Source organism: Columba livia, chromosome Z (genome assembly GCF_036013475.1).
Source record: "Columba livia isolate bColLiv1 breed racing homer chromosome Z, bColLiv1.pat.W.v2, whole genome shotgun sequence".
NCBI classification, from domain to species: domain Eukaryota; kingdom Metazoa; phylum Chordata; class Aves; order Columbiformes; family Columbidae; genus Columba; species Columba livia.
Window position 1 is genome coordinate 898,248 of NC_088642.1, and position 19,897 is coordinate 918,144.

The 19,897-nt window shown below is 49.8% G+C and overlaps 1 protein-coding gene across 31 annotated transcripts in view; it reads left to right on the top strand.

Annotated features, from left to right (window-relative positions):
• Nucleotides 1–720: 720 nt before the first annotated feature.
• LOC135577379 (transcription factor 4) overlaps nt 721–19,897 on the top strand; it is a 176,395-nt gene continuing 157,218 nt past the window's right edge. For 6 of the 31 annotated variants that reach the window (XM_065046745.1, XM_065046743.1, XM_065046744.1 and 3 more), the window contains exons 1-2: nt 3,937–3,961; nt 4,514–4,586. In XM_065046745.1, the coding sequence (XP_064902817.1) occupies nt 4,514–4,586 (73 nt within the window). In that variant the 5' untranslated portion in view covers nt 3,937–3,961. The other 25 variants (XM_065046740.1, XM_065046741.1, XM_065046759.1 and 22 more) reach the window with 16 other exon arrangements.

Genomic DNA, 19,897 nt, shown 5'->3' on the forward strand with positions numbered 1-19,897 from the left:
GTGTGCACGGCCACAGCGGCTCGTGCAGCACCAGAGCAGTTCGTGCACCCCCAGAGCGGCTCGTGCACCAACCCGAGCTGTTTGTGCACCCCCAGAGCGGCTCGTGCACCACCAGAGAGGCTCGTGCAGCACGAGAGCCGTTTGTGCACGGCCAGAGGGGCGCGTGCACCCCCAGAGCAGCTCGTGCACCAACCACAGCTGTTTGTGCACCCCCAGAGCGGCTCGTGCACCAACCACAGCTGTTTGTGCACCCCCAGAGCGGCTCGTGCACCAACCACAGCTGTTTGTGCACCCCCAGAGCGGCTCGTGCACCAACCACAGCTGTTTGTGCACGGCCTGAGCAGCTCGTGCACCACCAGCGAGGCTCGTGCAGCACGAGAGCCGTTTGTGCACGGCCAGAGGGGCTCGTGCACCCCCAGAGCAGCTCGTGCACCAACCAGAGCTGTTTGTGCACCATCCAGAGCAGCTCGTGCACCCCCAGAGCCGTGTGTGCACCCCCAGAGCGGTTCGTGCACCCCCAGAGCGGTTCGTGCACCCCCAGAGCGCCGCGCTCTGCTATTTTATCAAAGCCCCATGGGACCACCCCCACCCCCCCGCCCGGCTGGCAGCAGCCGCCGCCGCCCGCAGCCCCCCTGCCAGGCTGGCGCGCAGACGGGGGGGGCAGCCCCCCCCCCAGACGCGGGGGTCCCCGCGTGCCCCCGGCGGGCTGCGCGAGCGCGGCGCGGCCCGCGGGTCCCTCCATCTTGGTGGCCCCGCGCGGCCCGTCGGTCGCTCGGTCCGTCCGTCCGTCCCGCCCGCCTCCCTCCCTCCTCGTCATTGTCTGCGAGCGGCGGCGCGGCGGCGGCGGCGCTTATAAGGCGGCGGGCATTGCCCGGATGTGAGCGGCTGGCGATGTGTCTGCCCGGGAAAGATGCGATTATCCGCGTCTCCGCGGGGGAGGCCGCGCTGCTGAGGAGGAGGAGGAGGAGAGCGCTGTAAACTTGGAACAACTTTGGGACGGGCGGCTCCGCGCTCGCTCGGGGGCTTTTGCCTTTTTTTTTGTTGTTTTTTTTTAAGGAAGGCCGGAGGGAAAGTCCCGCAGCCGCCACGGCGCCCGCACGGTGTCACTCACCATGTGTCTGTAAAAACAAAAGAGGGAAAAGTTGTCGGACCTTCTTTTTTCCTTTCTTTTTCTCCATTTTTTGGTTGGTTTCCTGCTCGGCCGGCTGGGTGGGGAGCCCAGACCCCAACAAAGCCAGGTGTAGGGAGCCTGTAAACCCGGAGTACGCGGAGCAGCACTGACACACTTTGCCTGGTTCTGGAGGGTCACACACGTGTGAGATAATAAAGCACTTTGGCAGAAGAATCCTTTTTTGTATTTTTAATTTTTGTTCATTTTTTTTTCCCTTGGAATATTGTGACCATATTTGTGGCCATTTAAGGTAAAGTTAAATTTTGCTGTTAGAGTAACTTGTCTGTATTTTTTTTTAAATAATTGTCGATCCCAATGTGTTATTTAAAAAGAGGTGCAAGTGATACAATGTTTAAATGCAAGTAGGAAGTACACCGTGTGTGTGCACCCAGAATTGTTTAAAAATATATATAAATATATACATTGTAGATAACACGGTGCAATTCCACGTGTAAAATAGACACTAAGGTGCAAACGCTGAGCGTGGTAACTCGGTGCTTTATTTCCTACCGGAAAATGAAGTCGAACTAGTTTTTTTGTGGAGCGTGTGGGGCCTGCAATGGCAAAATGTAAAATCGAAGTGTAGCATGCAGGGAGGGGGGAGAGGGCCGCTGCCATCGGCCCCACAAACTTGATTTTGCAAAGTTTGCAGCAATGTGAAGCGAAAAGCTCGGGCTTGAAGCGGCAGGGGCGGGGCGGCGGGGATCACAAACCAAAATAAAAAGAAAATGGAGTGGATAATACAAGAGAGGGGGAAAAAAATATCGTTCCTCTTGGCCAGGTCTGCGCGTCACGTGTATTTGCAGGCTCGTATAAACTCGCTTTGCCATGTGTATATACGCGAGCTGGGGAAATGTAAAGTATAATCCCTGCAAAAAAGTGCGGGAGGCGGCCGGGCGCTGCGCTGCGCTCCATGTGCGGGTAGGGACGCGCTGCGCCGCGCTGCGCTCCGCGCTCAGGGCCGCGCAACCGCGGGGGCGCGGAGCGGGCGGGGGGCCCGGGCAGGGGGGCCCGGCCGGCGGGGGGCGGCTCGGCTTGGCTCCGCGCCCCTTCCCTTCCCTTCGCTTCCTTCCCTTCCCTTCCCTTCCTCCTCGCCTCGCCTCTCCTCTCCTCCCCTCCCCTCCCCCGGCGCTCGCAGGCACCGATGACTCCGCACAGGCCCGAACCGCTGCTGGGTTGTTGTTATTGACCCCCCCGTCCCCCCGCTTTCCTCTCCGCAAATTAGAAATTGGGGCTAATTGGCAAAGGCTGCTCTCCGCTTCGCTCCCGGCCCCTCCGCACCGGCGCCTCCGTAGCCTGCGACTTTGCTTCTTTTTTTCTTTCTTTTTTTTTTTTAATTGCTGTTATCGCTCTTTCGGCCTCAAAACGCTACTTTGCGTGGAAGAAGGAGAAGGGAAAAAGTTGGGAGCGGATGGCTGTAGTTCCTTCCCTGGGATCCTCATTCATTCCTCGCTGAACCTCCTGTTGCATAAATGATGCTCCGGGAGCGAGGCTTTCTCTTCTTTTTTCTCCTCCGGATTTGGGTTTAGAGTGGCTGTTCCCGGGTTGCCATCGCCTCTTTGGAAATACAATATCGCTTTTTTTTTGTTGTTGTTGTTGTTGTTTTTGCTGCCCCTCCATCTTTTTTTCCCCTCCCTTCTTCTCAACTACCCACCCCCTGAAAAACCCGATTGTGTTTCCTGCAAGGCTCGGGACTGGCTTTCTGATTGCGGTTATTTCCATGTTTCTAGGTTTGTGTGATTTTGCTAAAATGCATCACCAACAGCGAATGGCTGCCTTAGGGACGGACAAAGAACTGAGTGATTTACTGGATTTCAGTGCGGTAAGAAACAACGGTGGAAATTAACAACAGCTGTAAAAAATCTCTTCTAGCTGGTCTGTTAAACTGAGGAAAAAACCAAACCAAAAGCAAACCAACAAAACCAAACTGTGATCTAAGTACATTGGGCAATTTTTAATCAGCAGCTAGAACCGTGGTAAATATCTTTTTGCTAAAAAAAAAAAAAAGAGGAAAAAGAGAAAAACAAAAATTAGAGCGTTTTTCTTATTTTTTATTGTATGTGATGGGAGATGTAATTGTGTTCAGAGCTTATGTTCATGTCTTGGATGTCGGAAATAATTCGTACAAAAAGAGATGCCCTTAAAAACGAACATTTCTCATCATTGCTTAATAACAATATCTAGCACTTTTATTGTGCTTTACATTTTATAGCGTTGTTGGCACGTGAACTAATTAATTGCTAATTAGTTGCTTATATTCTATTTTCGGTTCTTCCCTTGTTTCATTTTTTGGCACGCGGAAAGTGCAAAGAAATCCATGACTGTCTCAGTTTAAAGTTTTCACTGAAATCTCGTATGGCTCCTGCTGTCGTTAAAACTGCTCCAGTCCTTCCCGGAGCCCCCCAGCTACACGCTGGAGATGGGGCGCTTTTTTTTGCCCTTTTTTTTAGTAAGTTTAATAAAAAGCCCAAACCCCAACTCGTTTGAGCCTGGGCTGCCCGTGGCCCCGCTGGTAGAGGCCAAGCGCGGATCCGGACGTGTGCACTTGTCTAGTTTTGCGAGGCTCCCCCCCTGCCAGCCCCTTCCTTCCTCTCCCATGCCCTCCTCCCCCAGATGTCAGCCCGCGTCCAGCCCGGCCGGCCCGCAGCCCCCGTGCCCTGCTGGGGAGGGAGGGCTGGCGGGGGAGCCGGCCCAGGACCCGCAGCCCCAGCCAGCTTCGCAGCCCCCTCTTTGGCTTGCTGCACTTTTTGCATTTGTTCCTTTGCTTTTGCAGGCTCTGACTCAGGGAAGGTGCGTATTATCCACTAGACACGTCGGAGAAGAGAGAAACCAATTAGGGTCGAAATAAATGCTGGGGAGAGAGAGAGGGAGCGAGAGAGAGGGAGAGAGAGGGGGAGAGGGAGAGAGCCGCGCTTCCAATTGCTCTGTGCTAGAGACGAAATGAGAATTTAGGGCAGGTGGCACTTTGCGTTATTATTCTTTGGGTTCCCATATGCCAGGCAAATCCTAGAGCGGGATGGAAATGGACGTTGCTACATTTATGGCCAAGGTTTCACCAACAACCAACTTTGTTTTTGCCTTTGTCAGCGTGCGGTTGGCGAGGGAGCGAGCCCGCTGGGCAGCCCGGGGCCGGCACCGCGCCGGGGTCGGGGGCTCAGGCGCCCCGTGCCGGGGCTGGGGGGCTGCGAGGAGCAGCGCCGGGCTCGCTGGGCTGCGGGGGTGACGGCTCGGGGTGCACAGGCTGTTACCGCGCTGCAGAGCCGACGCAGAAGCAACTTTTGCCTACCAGCGGACTCGGGAATCTCTTGTTTTCCAGTAGTAATGCCTCTTTGTTTTTTTTAGATGTTTTCACCTCCTGTGAGCAGTGGGAAAAATGGACCGACTTCCTTGGCAAGTGGACATTTCACTGGCTCAAGTATGTACCATTTTTGTTTCGTATATAGTTAAAATGTTGTTAGTTATTTATCCGTGGGCATCACCTTTGTTGTGGTTGTGTTAATCTCTTTTGGGGAGCAGATTCATTCCGATTTGAGTGGAATTATTCCTGAGCGCTGGCTATTATTATTATTATTTCCCTAAAACTGGGGCATTTTCGCAGTATTTCCATGCATTTATGATTTTTTTTTTAAACCCCTAAACTTATATAATTCTTCAAGGTGAGCCAGTTTAAATCATTTTCTTTTTGAAATTGAACATTAGAGATTTTTATTTACAATTTCAGACTATTTCTTTTATGTGTCAGAAATCATAATCAAAACGTGTTGCGTGGGAATGAATTTAGTGAATAAGAATTGAAGGCTGCTTCAGTTAAATAAAGAAATAAGCAAGTACCCGAGGATAAACACCAACCTCTGCCAGGAAGAGGACTCTATAGTATTAGAGATCACCGTTCGCTGGTGGAATAGTGAATTCAAGTCTTCAGGCTACTTTCTTTTCCTCGTGGAAATGAGGCCATTTTCTTTCTAAAGATTTGGCTGGTTTTGGATTGTCCCCTCAATGTAGCTGAAGGGTTTGTTGGTCTGTTTGTTTATGTGGCTGTAGTGGTGCTCTAAGGGCAACTTGTGCGTTTCACGCAAACAGCAGCCCTGTTTGATGACAAAAGGAGTATGTGGTACAACGTAGGTGTCCAATAATTGTCTGGCAACTCAAGTTTGATGTAGGGGCTTTTATATGCCTGGCGGATTGGAAGCAAACCCAGCAGAGGTCCTTGGGTGTTGGCGGTGTCCTTGCTCCGGGCGCAGTTAGTTCGGGAGGGTGTTTGGCCGGACGCGAGCCCATCGCGGTGTTGCGGTACCAGCGCTCCGTACCGACTGTTGTTACACACGGCGCTGGGCTCGGGCGCATGGGAGCCTTGGACAAGTCTTGGCTGCAGACTGCCAGGGGATGTCTGGATACAAACACGTCATTGCACAGAGTTTCGTGCCTGGTGTTTGCGGCTCGTGCTGTGTTAAAGGAGCCTCTCTGTGCATTCGCTATAGCCATTTTTATTAAATGCGCCAGTACGTCAATTAACTTGTGATTTCCAAAGAAGGACATCCTAATTTGAAGGTAGTCTGTAAGATAAATGTTGAAGATACTGGATCAAACACCGCCTACCATTATTAAGCACTCATTTTGTGAATTTCAGCCTATTCAGACTTTCAAAATAATGATGTGTTTTTGTTTCATCTTCACGAATTTGGTTATATTACGAATATAGTGACTTGGAGAATTTTACTGTTAGGTTTGAATAACTTTCCAAATGCAATTTGCCTTATATCTCACAAGCTAAAGATTTTAATCCAGTTTTTTGTCATTTTGTGAATTTTGGAGTTTTAGTAACTGATTTAACCAAATAAATAATATTCACGATATTTGTTTTCACCGGAGAGAAGCAAAGAGTGTTTGTGCCAGACAAATCAATTTGTCAGGCTTGTATACCAGGCGGTGCAGCAGCTAACACTTGGTCTAACAGCAGTCGACTAGATAGTTGTATTGGGTAAATGCATCGTGAACCTCTTCTATGAAGTCATTTTGATCAGAAACGCGCAGGATAGCAAATCCAAGCAGGGAGCGAAGTTGGGGGCTCGTATTGCTTTTTATTGTCTCTAAATCTGCAAGCCTTGAAGTAACTTTGCCACGTCGTTTCAGGCATACAAAGAACGCAACGAGCTGGAGTAAGTTAGTCATATTGAGACAGAGACCATTTAAAATAGCGCCCGAACCCTCCCACGCTGGGAGAACATGTGAGTGTGTGAATGCACCGGGCTGTGCGGGTGCAGGGCGAGGGACCGGCTCCGGAGGGACGTGTCCGTGTGCCGGCCCGGCGTTGGCACAGTGCACAGGGGAGCCGGCTGCGTTTGCCGATGGGATCGGCCGGGGGGCCGGTGCTGGGCGCGGGTGGTGTCCGGCCCTGGGCGCTGCTTGTGCTCCAGACAGCCAGCGTGGGTGCCAAGGGCTGCGCGACATGTCTGCTGCGGCTGGGTGCAGGCTTAGGGAGCGCTCTGCTCCGAGCACGGCAACACCGGGGCTAATTCTAATGATGCCTATTGATAACGCGGGGTTGTAGCCGCCCGCAGGCAGGCTGATCGTGCCCCTGGACGGATGCCCTTGTGGAGTTCGAGCTGACCTTCTCCTCTCGGTCCTCCTTGCCAAATTCCGTTTGCTGAGGTGGGGAGCCGCAGATGTCATTCCTCTGCATCCACCAGAGCTGCTTTTGTAAGGGGGGAGAAGGAATAAATAAACACCACACAAAACACCCTAAAGAAAAGTAATCCCAAGCAGTGAAGTGAAACTAACTGTGCTTTAGGAAGTGTGGTAATATTTCATGCTTAAAGTCATCTTAATAGCTTTTTACTCATCTAATATATGATGCTCTATTGTGATTTGTAATGTATGAATGAAAATAAAGTAAAGCCACATTTCCTTTTAATCTTTAATTTCACAAATGTGGCTTCTTACCGTGTTAAGAAATGGTGCGGGCTGCGAGGGAGAAAGGAATGTAACCTGAGCCACAGCCGTGACATTCCCGCGGAGCATTTTTCACATGAAAGGCTTTTGTCAGCCCAGGAAAGGAGCAGGAGTTTGTGTTTGATGTTTGCAGGTGTTCAGCAGAGAGCACTAAAACAATTCGGCCACGCTGTGGAGGGACTGACCTGGCCGGGCAGAAAACACCCCTGCGCTCACCTCCCATTTACATTGTCTTTGGGAAGTGATTTAATACCTGTTACTTAAACTGAACAATACACTTCTATTACAATGAAGTGTGGTGGGGTATTTTTTCCCCCTTTTTTTCAGGACAGTCGCCAAAATAAAAGCGATTTTCCAAGATCTTGTAAAATGCTCTGAATAGTTCACCTTAGCTTCCGCAGTAAACGCGTTTGTCATAATGCAAGTGCGAGCCATTGCAAAGTAAGGGGAGGATGATGATTGCTGGTGCTTAATTTTTGGGAATGGATTTTGAGGCAGTTTTGCCACAATTGTGGTGCTAAAGAATTTGCCGGGTCTGTCACATTGGGCATATTTCAGTTTTCAAGCTGTTAATCAAAGCCCACATCTTCCTCATTATGTTCAATTTCTACTTCTTCTATTTTAAGTATTGAATTTTACCTAAGTTTTCAGGCATCTGTTAGCGATTGCCCACTGTGTATATGTTTGAATATCGTGTGGGTGGTGTAGCAGTAGAATAACCGAATCCTTACGATTGGCCGTTCCTGTTGCACAAAAAACCCCCAAATTGTAAAGCCTTTGGTAGCACAGACCTGGCTGAGTAGAGCTAAGTCCCTTGGAAGGCTTTAAAGATTTGCTTTCAATTTTGCCATTAGTTCGATTAGGGCTTGTCCTGCCTTAGAATAATAACAGGGCTGCCAAATTAACACAGCTTGGTGTTTGGAGGTCCTTTGTTTTTTACTTTGGATATGTCTGTGAGTAAATGATAAACAAATATATATATATATATATTGAAGTGCAGCTCATTTTTTGGTGTGTGGCCTTTTGGGAAAGGGGCATAATTTTGCTGTTATTGGGGGAACCATGAGAAAAAGTGGATTAGACAGAGTGTTTATGTTGGCGAGGCTTTGGTAGCGCCCGGGGTGGGATGTGCCCGGGTCGCTGCACTGCACACCCCGTACCGGGCAGGGCTTGGCAAGACCGGCGTCCGTTATGGGCTTAGAACGCAGGATTGCCATTCAGAAGAAAGCCAAATCCCCGAGCAGCGTTCGCGTTATGGCCGAGGCGGTGCCGAGGGCGCAGCGCGGTGGGTGCGCGGCTGTGCCGGGGCAGCGGTGGCTCCCTGGGGCCCGGGTCGCGGCAGGGCTGCCGGCCGCGGCGCAGAGCGCCGGTTGGAGGTGGGTGTTGGCTCGGCGCGCGTGGCAGCAGTGCCCGGTGCCAGGCGCCGTGCCAGGGCTGCGCCGGCCGCCGCGCCCCCGCCTGCTCAGAAACACCGGCGGCTTCAGCTGCGCGCATACACAAAGGCAACTGCTTCCATGTTTCTCATCCCTAGCGTTTCGTAATTATGATTAAGAAGAAGAAGAATGCTCGTTGCCTCCCATCCTTCCAGCTATGTTTACTTGTGGAGCGTTGGATCCTCCTCCCCTCCGCGTCCTGGGGAAGGGAGAGCTGTGGGGGCAGAGAGGGACCCACGCTCCGCTATTTGAATTGGCCCGAGCGCCGCAGTGCATACTTGGAGGAGCTAAATATTTAGTTACAAAGGAGAGAGTTTGTGTCTTGCTCCCCATGGCAAACCGAGTGTATCCTGCAGAGGACACGGCCACTCACATACATTTAAATCTGGAAGCTAAGGTCCTATCTTGGCAAACAACAACAACAAATCCCCTTGAATTCTGATTTTGGAAGAAAACCAGCCTTATGAAAGGGAAGAGGGTCTGAACAAATGCTCTGCGGAAAGGTTGCGTCAGATCCAATCTGAGAGAATTGCAGCTGAAACGGTTTGGTCATTCCTGTTGAATGCTGCAGCTTTATTTCCGAGTACTTTTTGTCATAGTCATTGCGTGTCTACCTTGTCAGGAGTCCTGGCTGTGTTTAATAATTCAAAGCCATAGGCATTAGCTGTCTGAGAGGCTGAGATGCTTGGGGCCGGATCCAGCCCAGTGTCGCTTGGAGGAGAGGTGTGTGCTGGCCCTGCCAAACGGAGCAGGGGCAGAAGGGGTGCACCGGGCACCCGGGAGCGGGGCAGCCAGCGAGCGTGGGGCTCTCTTGCCATTGAGCAGGAGCACGAACCTTGTGTGACGTGGTCAGGGAGGGATGTGGAGAAGGAATAATAAGTGTACAATCTGGCTTCTTCCCCTTGGATTTGAGCTCGTACCACTCCCAAATTCAGATTGACTCTTGTCAGCTCCCGTTGACTGGCTTCCCAAGGAACATGAAATAGGCACGAAGAATTGTGCCCATCTTTCAGTCTTCCAGCACTTAGCTTGTGTTTTGGCTGCAGCGGAAAGAACGTGTGATTTCATTTATTATTTGATCCCCCCCTGCAGCTCTGTCCCCCGTGATTTCAGCCATTACAGCGTTTGGAATTGCTTTGGTATTTTACTTACCTAGTAGGTAAAAGGATTTAAGCACATGCTTCGGGATCCCAGGAATGTTGTGAATGAACTGCTTGACGTTTTTTGACAAGATCAGCAAATATCTTTACCGTGCTATTGTAACAAGGAGATCACTTAAATAACAGATGAACAACTAAGTCACATAAACATATATAATAGAACTATGTAATGAAAGTTTATGCTGTTAATTGCTCGAATCTCTCTTAAATGCACAGAATCACGGAGCACTAAAAGCTGTCATATAAACAGTTTTGTTTGGAGTTTAAAATGATTCTATTTTTTTTGTCATCTGCTATGATAAACAAAGTCGTTTTGTAAGCTTTGCAGATCAAACATTTGCTTCTAATGGTAAACTACATTTTGTATCTGGAAATCGGCGTCTTTGCAAGGCCCAGAAAAAGCGTGGAGCCCCGGTGGCCCCAGGCCTGTGGTTTTCAGTGTTTGATATCATGATGTTATTTAGATCAGTTCCCATAAGCCAAGATAACAGATCTGCCATTGTTTAATAAGGGACAGGCTATGTGTTTGTCATGGTTTAAAGATCTTTTACCAACGTTTTCCCAGATAAACGACACCAGGGATGTGGACGTCATCAAAGTAGAACTGAAAAGGGGTAGAAATTACATTTCAAGAAGTGGATTTGATTTGTAATGGCTGGGATCAGCCTATTGAAGGAGCCGGGTCCCCAGCGCGGTTTCCCGCTCCGCGCGCTGGCTGTGCGGGCACACGGAGCAGAGCCTGGGCGGCTTCGGCATATAAAATTAATATACATGTAAGAGCACGTACCATCTGCCAGCGCCCGCAGATAGTCCGGAGAGCTCCTCTTGCCCCTCGGAAGGCAGGAGGAAGAACAACAGTTCCAATGAGTCCCTTGAATAATTCAATGTGGTGTTATTTATTGTGTACTATTAACCGCCAAGTGGAAGTCAGTCCCAGGTTTCCTGGGCGGCGTTTGGGCAGCTGATGCTGCCCGTCAGGCTCAGGCGCCGAGGGGCCTCCGCTGCTCCTGCCGCCTGGGAGGGCTCGTGCGCCCCACGGGATCCGGCCCACATGCTGAAACCCGCCTCTTGCCATTTGTGCTGTTCAGCGAGCGTGGAACCTGTGACTTGGGGTTGTGTGGGGCGCAAATCCGTGGTCTCGGAGCACCAGCCTGCTCGGTTTTCCTCTTTAACCTGCTTGCAGTGCAGGCTTTTGCCCGGTGCCTCTGGGCAAAGGGGGTGCCACCGGCCAAATTCCGAGATGATTCTCCTAATGTTTTGAAAGGCTGTCATGTTATTTCTTTTCTTAGCAAACTTTAGAAAAATAGAAAAAGTGTTGAGAAAGGTGGGCATGTTTACTCTTTCTGCCAAGGCAAACACTAGCGCAGTTGATCTGCATATCAACCAACCAGGTGTATTTAAAACTGGGTTTATCCTGGTGGATTGGAGAGCGGTGAGAAGGTGTTTCACGCGAAGGTGCGGTAACAGCATTGTTCGTGCGAGAGCGATTGTGACAGTCGCCGTTTAACCGCGTCTTTCAAGACTACTATTGGTTGTAATGACAAAACGTAGCTGCAGTCTATTGTTGTCTGTGCCGGGTATTGATCTATTTTGGAAACAACGCTTCACACGCGCTGCTGTATTTGCAGAGCACTCTTGTGGAATTTGTCTAATCCCTGACGACTTGATTTGTTGAATATGATGATTTTCTCTTCCCCGGGTAGAAAGGCTTCCGAGGTGAAGGTGCTGGCGGTGGCGCTTGGCGCTGCCCTGGGCTCCGTGGTCTCAGCAGCGCACGTGTGCGTTTGGGAGCCGCCCACTCAAAACTCACCCGTGTTTCCAGCTGCTTTCATTGGGGCTGTTGCCTGGGCTTCCTTCGCTCGGGGTTTTACTGGAGATCTGCACCAGCGTGTGTGCACCGCGGGGGCGGACACTGACAGCCCTGCGTGGGTGCCCATTGCGCTCGGGCTCCCATGCCTTCAGCTTCTCTTGCTTTGGGATCCACGGGCAGGGCCGCCTGTCACCGTGCTGTGCGCCCATGGATGGGGCACCCTGCTCTGACCTATGTGTGTATACAGCACGCAGCTTCACCATGTGTGTGTATAGGGCACCCTTCTTCACCGCGTGTGCATAGGGTACCCTGCTTTGCCATGCCATGCCTGTTCATGTTATGTGTGTATAGGGCACCCAGGTTCACCGTGTGTGCATAAGGTACGCTGCTTTGCCGTGCCATGCCTGCTTTATGATATGTGTGTATAGGGCACCTGGCTTCACTGCCTGTGTGTGTATAGGGCACCCAGCTTCACCGTGTGTGTGTATAGGGCACCCTTTTTACTGTGTGTGCACAGGGTACCTTGCTTTGCCATGGCATGCCTGCTTCATGATATGTGTATATAGGGCACCCTGCTTCACCGCGTGTGCGTATAGGGCACCCTGCTTCATGATATGTGTGTATAGGGCACCCTGCTTTATGATATGTGTATATAGGGCACCCTGCTTTGCTCTATGTGCATATAGGGCACCCTTCTTCACTCTGTGTGCGTATAGGGCACCCCGCTTTGCCGTGTGTCTGTATAGGGCACCCTGCTTCGCTGTATGTGTCTATAGGGCGCCCCGCTTCACCGTGTGTCTATAGGGCGCCCTGCTTCGCCATGTGTGTCTATAGGGCGCCCTGCTTCGCCATGTGTGTCTATAGGGCACCCTGCTTCATGGTATGTGTGTCTAGGGCACCCTGCTTTATGATATGTGTGTCTAGGGCACCCGGCTCTGCCGCGTGTGTGCACAGAGAGCCATCATCTTGTCCGGCCCGATGCAGAAGGGCTTGGTCCCTGCTTGGTGCTTCACTGGTGCCGCAGAACCAGGGAGGCTTCAGACGGGAGGCTCTGCCTTTGGATTGTCCCCACGGCAGCGGTCCTGTCAGGCCCATGGGCTGTTGCTGTGGGTTGCAGCGAAGTTTGTTTTAAAAAAACAATCCAAAACAACCCCCTATTGCGTGTTACATTCATCATGCAGCAATCAGTGCCTCTGCCAGGGTAATTTTAGGGGTTCAAAAACAGAAAAAAATTGAAATCCCTGAATGAATTACGTGTGTGTAATCCCTAAGAAAGCGGGGATTCAGTTCTTTTTGTTGTGTGTTATATAAAAATGAGACTCTCTCCTGGTGCTGTTTGTCTTGAATAAAAGCCTGTGTTTTTCCTGAGCATTTGGGACTGTCAGGTTAACGTGGCACGATGCACTTTTTCCTCTGACTGTACCTTTAAATATGATTGAGCTATTTGATAAATAACTGGTACAAAGGTTTTGTTATATTAAAAACAGCTAAGTATGACTCCTGATCGAATATCAAGACCGTAATTGAATCTCAGGGGTTCTGGTTCTGTTCATAAAGCATTTGAGTTGTTTTGTGCTCCGTGACGTCAGCCAAAAGCTTGATTGAATTATGTTCCCGTATTGTGGGAGCACCTGCCAGTGCCATTGGGCTGAAGGGTCTGTCAGCATTTCCATTACAAACCCTTCTGATCCGTTTGGGACTTTGCCCCGAGCCTTTGAACCGGGTGAAGGCTGGCACAGAAACTTTGAGCCTGGAAGAGGTGCTCCCACAAATATGAGAAAGCCGAGTGGATCCCCCAGACGCTGGCACGGTGTGCGGTGCCCTCCCCGCCACTCTGCCCAGCCCACGCTGCTCCGTGGCGCTTGGGGTCTCGAGTGACCGATGGAACAGAGCCTGAAATATCTGTGTGCAGTGAAACTGCCCGAGAGAGGGTTTCCTGAGTATCTGAGAAACGAAAGCACGCAGGGGTGAGGCTGGGATGTGGCCTGGCTGTGTAATTCCTGTACCACGGGGCTGCTGGGTGAACTCGCAGGCGAGCCCGTGGTGCGCGGGATTCTGCAGGCTGGAGCATCGGTGTTCTCATTGGAGGGAGAAGTGACAGCCGTGACGCGTCTGTGTACGGTTATAATACAGAAATAACTATTACATTATTTTTAGCTCCTTATAGATCTGCGTACTTCGTTATGGGTATAGCAGCTAATCCTGAAATGCGGAGTCAACAGCGAGCGCTGTGCTGCTCGCCGTGCGCTGCCTTAGGAATAAATGCTCCTTATCCTCAGGTGCCCACGGGGTCTGGGAGCTGGGATGCTGCAGATATTTTGATATCTTGTGCACGGGGGAAACAATTTGGACTCTTAAGACCCAGCAATCCTTCAAAACCTCATTCCCGTGGCATTTCAAATAGCATAGGTCACATCTGCCTGGAATGTAGAGCAGTGTTCTGGTGTGGTGGTTCTGGAATCGGTGCCACTTGGGTGCTGTGGCTGCATCTCACTCTGCAGGGTTAGTTTATTTTTCAGACCCAGGACACTTTTTTCAGTAGTATCTGGACATTTGTGGCAAAGAGCTGGGGGAAAAGGGAAGCAAAGATAGGGAAGATGCTTCTTCCTGCTGTGATAAACCGGAGCGGCGCTGTGTGATGCCTGGTGCGGCTGTCACCTGCCGGGCACACCTGGATTGTGCTCCTGACCTTCCAGCCCCATCTAACCAGCCACAGCTCCTCGGTGCCGTCTGTTGCCAGAGCAGCTGCTTTTGGTTCGCCGCAAACTCGGGGTGTTCTGACTGCTGGTGTTCTGGTGCTAACCTGGGCTCTCCTAAGCCAGCTGGATTTAACAGCATTTTGTCCATTACAGTCCTTTGGGAAAGACGATGTGTTAAGTCCTGATTAGAGCCCAGATAACGCGTTATTCTGCAACATTGGAGTTGTTAGCAAATGCGTTGCTTAACTTTTGTTTTTTGTGTCTAATCACTTTGTTGATTTTATGCTCTTTGGAAAGATTTACTTACTTGGGAAATACTGCATCTTGTTGTATAAACAGAGGAAAATTCGTGTTCCTAAAATTAGATATTTTGTAAACACCACAAATTCGAGCATTTAATTTATGAACTAGCTTATTAACTAATGGACACTGTCTTTATTCCCCTCTCCTAATTTTCTCATTTATATTCCATATTCTTTGCCTTTTATCTGTCTTTCCCAACTGAAGCAGTTAATGGGCAGGAGAGGCAGCCGAGTGCTCCAGGTTCACGCTCGTGTCGAGATTTGATTAAGCGCTTGGTCAGTGTGAAACGCGGATGCTGCTTCACGTCTCCTGCCCGGGACCGAGGTGTCCGGCAGACACCAGGAATGTGCCCATGGCCGGTTAGGAAGCGACCGTGGCCAAATCACCAGTTATCAGGGAGCAAGGAGGCGCTCAGGCCGGGTCAGTGGTTGGGCGATGTCCCCTTGCCGGGGGTGCTGCGTCATAAATCCTACACAGGAACATTATTGGCACTAGATTGGCCTTTTTAACCACAAACCCAGTTTAGCCGAAGCACAAGAACGTTGTCAAATTAAAACCTTATCTGTATACATAATGACCCACGTGTTATTTCTTTTTGAGGCGCTGGGAGTGGAGTTGTGTCCAGGTTGTTTGGGTGGGATCGGCCGAGCAGCATGGTCCGTTGTTACCTTTCCGTGGGTCCCAGCTCGTGCAGATGTTTGTGATCTCATTTTCTCTCTTCCCCTTTACTGACGTGCTTTTATTGTTTCCTTGGGCTGGCGAATGCAGGCCCTGTAGGACAGGAAAAACACTGCACTTCATTAAACCTCCATTAGCCCAGCACAGTGGGGCCAGATTCAGTCTTTTTGCAGAGCCGGATCCAGGGCAGAGAGCTGTGCCGCTCCACTCCGGGCTGATGGGGGGATCCGCAAACACCTGCCAAAATAAGGATCCTCCTGCACCCAGAAACCCCCCGATCGGTGCAGTAACCCCACTGATCCCTTTGCATTCTCATGGTTGCTTGCTCGGGGCGCAGAAAAGGTTCTCTTTAAAATGTAGAAGTGAAGACATAGGAAAGGAGGAAGGAACCGAAAATGCTGTAGTCAAAACTTAACCAGAGAACAGATTTGCATTTTGGTGGTTCTGGAGTCCCACTGCCGGGAAATGCCCAAGTGTCTCATGTGGCCATCGAACCCCTAGTATCTCACTACAAGGAGAAGATGAGATGTATTGCACTCAAAGTATGAGATTTCACACTGTTGATATCTATGATATCTGCCTGGTTTTTAACATATTTTTACATGTAAAGAAGATATTCTGGCTCGGCCACGTGATGTGTTTGTAAACAGGGCAATGCCTAATGCAGAATTGCTATTTTCTTAATCCAGAATAGAAAGAGCTTAAATAGAAAGTCCAGGATTATAAAAGAAGCAGCTTTATTCTTTTTAATATGAAGTTGTTTCCTCTATTCAGCTCAGTCTTCTCCGCAGTGCTGGGCAGAGTGGGCTCGGGAGGGTGGGTGAGACCCCTTGGCAGGGCACTTGGGAGCTGGGTGCTTCATAGCTGTACAATGGTACAAATGGCTCGAGTTCCCCGAATCCTTTATTTTTTTAATTTTTGGGGTTATTTTGGAACACAAAATCCTTCATTCTTACGTCTCTGAAGGATCGAGAGTCCACATCATATATAGACTGGAAAGCTGCTCTCTCACCGCGGTGTTTCATTATTTCTGTATTTATCCCGTTTATTAAAGACTGCCACTGTGTTTGGTGTTGCGCTTTTGAGAGGGTTAATTGGTTCCAGTTGCAGCGTTAATTGATTTCAGTTGGCTCCCGAGGAGGAGCCCGAGATGGAGCCTGTTGGGAGGTGCCGCGTCTCCTGTCCCCTTGCTGTCCCCTTCCCCTTTGGGCCTGGGATGGGGTTTCTCTGGTGCCGTTCAGCGCGCCGTTGCCCCGCGGGCCGTGGGAGGGCTGGTGGCGTGGCGGGGTGTCCGCAGCCGCCACCGCGCCGCTCCATTATTAGCATCTCCTGATTCCCTTCCAACTCGGTGACTAACAGCAACACATTCCAAATAGTTATTCTGAGACTTTTGACTCAGTCCAAATTTTGCCTTAAAATGGGTTTGCTTACATACAAGAGCTATTTTGCTCTCCTGCATTCATTGTTGCGTTTTCAAATTATTTTCGGCGTGAAAAGGGTTTTTGATCTTTTTCTGAGAGGAGATCAAGGAAGAACATCTCGGGGAAACTGGGCAGGTTCCTTTTGGGGAATCACCGCCAGTTCTGCCCGGTGCTGCCTCATGAACTGTGCTCAGACAGTTTTCTGGTGGCTATTCACGCTTCTTGTGTCTGGCTCACTCAGAAATACTGCAAATATCGCACTTCTCTTTCTCATTAGAGGCAGCTAATTAATAAATATGAGGAAGTTAACTGATGGGAAAGCGTTATCTGGGCACTACAACTTGGTAACCTTGACTTTCTTGTGAGTAATAAAAAGGAATAGCTAGCATGCGGGAGGCAGCGGTGGTGGGTGGATATGGTGTGTCAGACCCACAACTGGAATACATCACCAGAACTCTACAAGCACCCGCCAAGTTGTGCCGTTCTCCGCTGTCTGAGTGTCTTGTGTTCCGCTGGGCAGCTGATGGGGTAGAGTCTGACGTAGCTTTGTTGTAGCGGGGAGATGGTTGGCTCCTGGGAAGCCGCCGTGCCGCAGCCCCGCGGGCACCGCCGGGCCCCTTCCTCCTCGGCTCCCATTGCAGAGTCACAGGACGCGCTTCCCGGTTGCTTGTTTGGCTGAAGCCTCCTTCAGGCACACGTCCCATGATTTGTCTTATTCATCTGCTCATCATGCTCATGGTTATGTTACATTCACCTACGGCAAGGAGTCGCTGAGAGAGGAAGGATGAATATGGATGAATCGATGAGCACAAGAGCTCTAAGTGATTTTTAGAGCTTCTCCTATTCAGTTGGACGGGCTCAGATGGGAGCCAGTCGAGCTCAGCCCCACGGTTTGAATCCTCAAGTGCTCTTTATGTGATTTTCCCCGCGTTGAGCGCGGCCCTGGGGACGCTGGAGGCGATGGGAGTTTTCCTGCCGGCCTCCCTGTGGGAAGCGTTGGGCTCTTGGCTGCCCGGGTGCTGCACGTTTGAACATCTCGCTGCCCGAGCTGCTCTTGCTGATGAACGGCTGCAGGCGTGGAAAGGCACGATGAGAATAGGTGGCCTCCATTTATATCGTTATTCTCTTGGGCTTGCCCAGAAGAATCGTTTTCTCCTATGCTCTGCTCGAGGTTTTGCTGGGAGATGTTTGCAGGGCTTGGAACAGCCTATTGAAAAGTTGTTTCCTTTCAGTGTTTCGAAGTGATTTAAAACTCATTTTTCTCTACCAGCTTCACATTAATTTGTAAGAAAAACTTGCCTTTAAAAAATACACTGCCGTCCTTCTAACTAGTGTACACTTTGTATTTCCTTGTCCTACTGTTTGGGTTATAAACATGTTTAAAAAAATATATTCACACACACAACATTATCATGATTCGGCTTAAGCATCTGTGGTTATAAGTGCACTTCATTTCATCTAATTAAGTTATTTAGTCATTTACACATTAGCAATGTACTACATATTCCACTTTTACAGGAACTTATTTTAATTATACCCACAGTTCTGTTCTGCTCCATTATAGCCATAGATCAAGCTGAATAATAACCATTCTAAAAGCCATATGCTAAAAGAGATTATAGGTCATTAAGGCCAAATTAAGGTAACATTTCTGATGGTCGCAAACAGAAGTCTAACCAACAATTATCTTCTTTCAGGTCTGTAGATACAGTCCTCTTTGAGCTTTTAAGATGACAACCAAAGGACAATCTCTGATTTCTAATTGTTGGCGTTGGTTTCAGAGGCTGTAATTTCTGAAATTAATAAGGTTTGCAAAGGCAGACCAGTATTTGTTTGTTTTTCGCTCTCCTATGCTGGTGTTTGCCACAGGGCCCCAGTGTAAATTTCATTTTGCAGCCGTTCAGCTCTTGCAAGTCCCTGCTCCGGGAGCATCCCGCATCCTTCATCCCGCATCCTTCATCCCGCATCCTTCATCCCGCATCCTTCATCCCGCATCCTTCATCCCGCATCCTTCATCCCGCATCCTTCATCCTTCCTCTTTCCCCCTTCCCGCAGTCGCACCAGCCGCCAAAGCTCATTTGCACTGGTGTTGGGTTCCACGGCTTGGGGCTTAACTGTCTTCTGCTCAATGGAGCTGGATCTAATTGTCTCAAGATTAATTTGGGCTTGGAGCTTGCACCTAAGCAGCTTACCAGTAATTCCCTTTGGAGTGAGCCTTGGTGGTGGCTTCCTCTGGAAGGAGCTGAGCTGGAGACCAAGTTTCTGCAGGAAGAGACCTGGGTGTCATGTCTCTGTGTGTGCCGCCTCGCAAATCTAAGTCTTCACCTGGTTTATAGCGTGGGGGTCCTTAGTTTCCCACTCTTTCTTTTAGGCTCTTGTGGGTATTGAAGAAAAAAATGTTTACAGTAGATTTGCTGGATAAAAACTTCTAAAAAAGAAATATATATATATATATATATATAAAATGAAAAAGGGTCATGAGTGGTTATGCTTACAATGTTCACTTGGTGCTTGGTTCAAAGCAAGCTCTTGTAGAAAGACAGAAGGGATGAGGTGGTCTTTTTGGCCAGTGCTGTGCTGGTGGTACCATCGTGGAGCCCTTGGTGTTCCGCAGTAAGTCACACGAGCTGTGAGATCGTGTAGGGTAAGATCCCATGAACAGCTGGGATTCCTGTTGCATCTCGCAAGCAACAGCAGAACAACTACAAGCTCTTATCTACCGGGTTTGTTGGAAACAGGTAATCCTGCATTCCTGAGCGCTTTCTCCCAGGAAGCTGGCTGGCCGCTCGCCTTAATCATTCCCACCTTTGTGTCTTTAGTTGCCAGCGTTGGGCTTCGGAATGGAAGTCTTGTGCTGCAAAGGGTTTCCGTGGTGTTCGTAGACATGGGATGTATATCAATGCCAATTGTTAGAGTGTTTGAAAAGGAAGTTAGGCCTGGAAGGGAGGTTTTGGGTGAGCAGGTCCAGCTGCCTGCTATTGCTTAGTTTGCCGTGCTCCGTCTTAAACTTGGTCAGATTTTTGATCCAAAAATCATCTTGGAATAGTGTTCCAGCATCTCAGTCCTGATGGCCAGAAGTCTTATTGTAATGTTTTGACAAACTTTAAATATGGCCAGTTGATATTCGCTTGTTCTTGTTCCAGCACTTGAATAGCACGTCTCCCTCCTCCATCTGTCCCCGCACGGTGTGGCGCGTCCCTGCAGGAACGTGCCTTTGCGCTAGGAAAAGTCACCAGGCGTCCACCCGAATATCGGTGATGAGATACCTGCCGC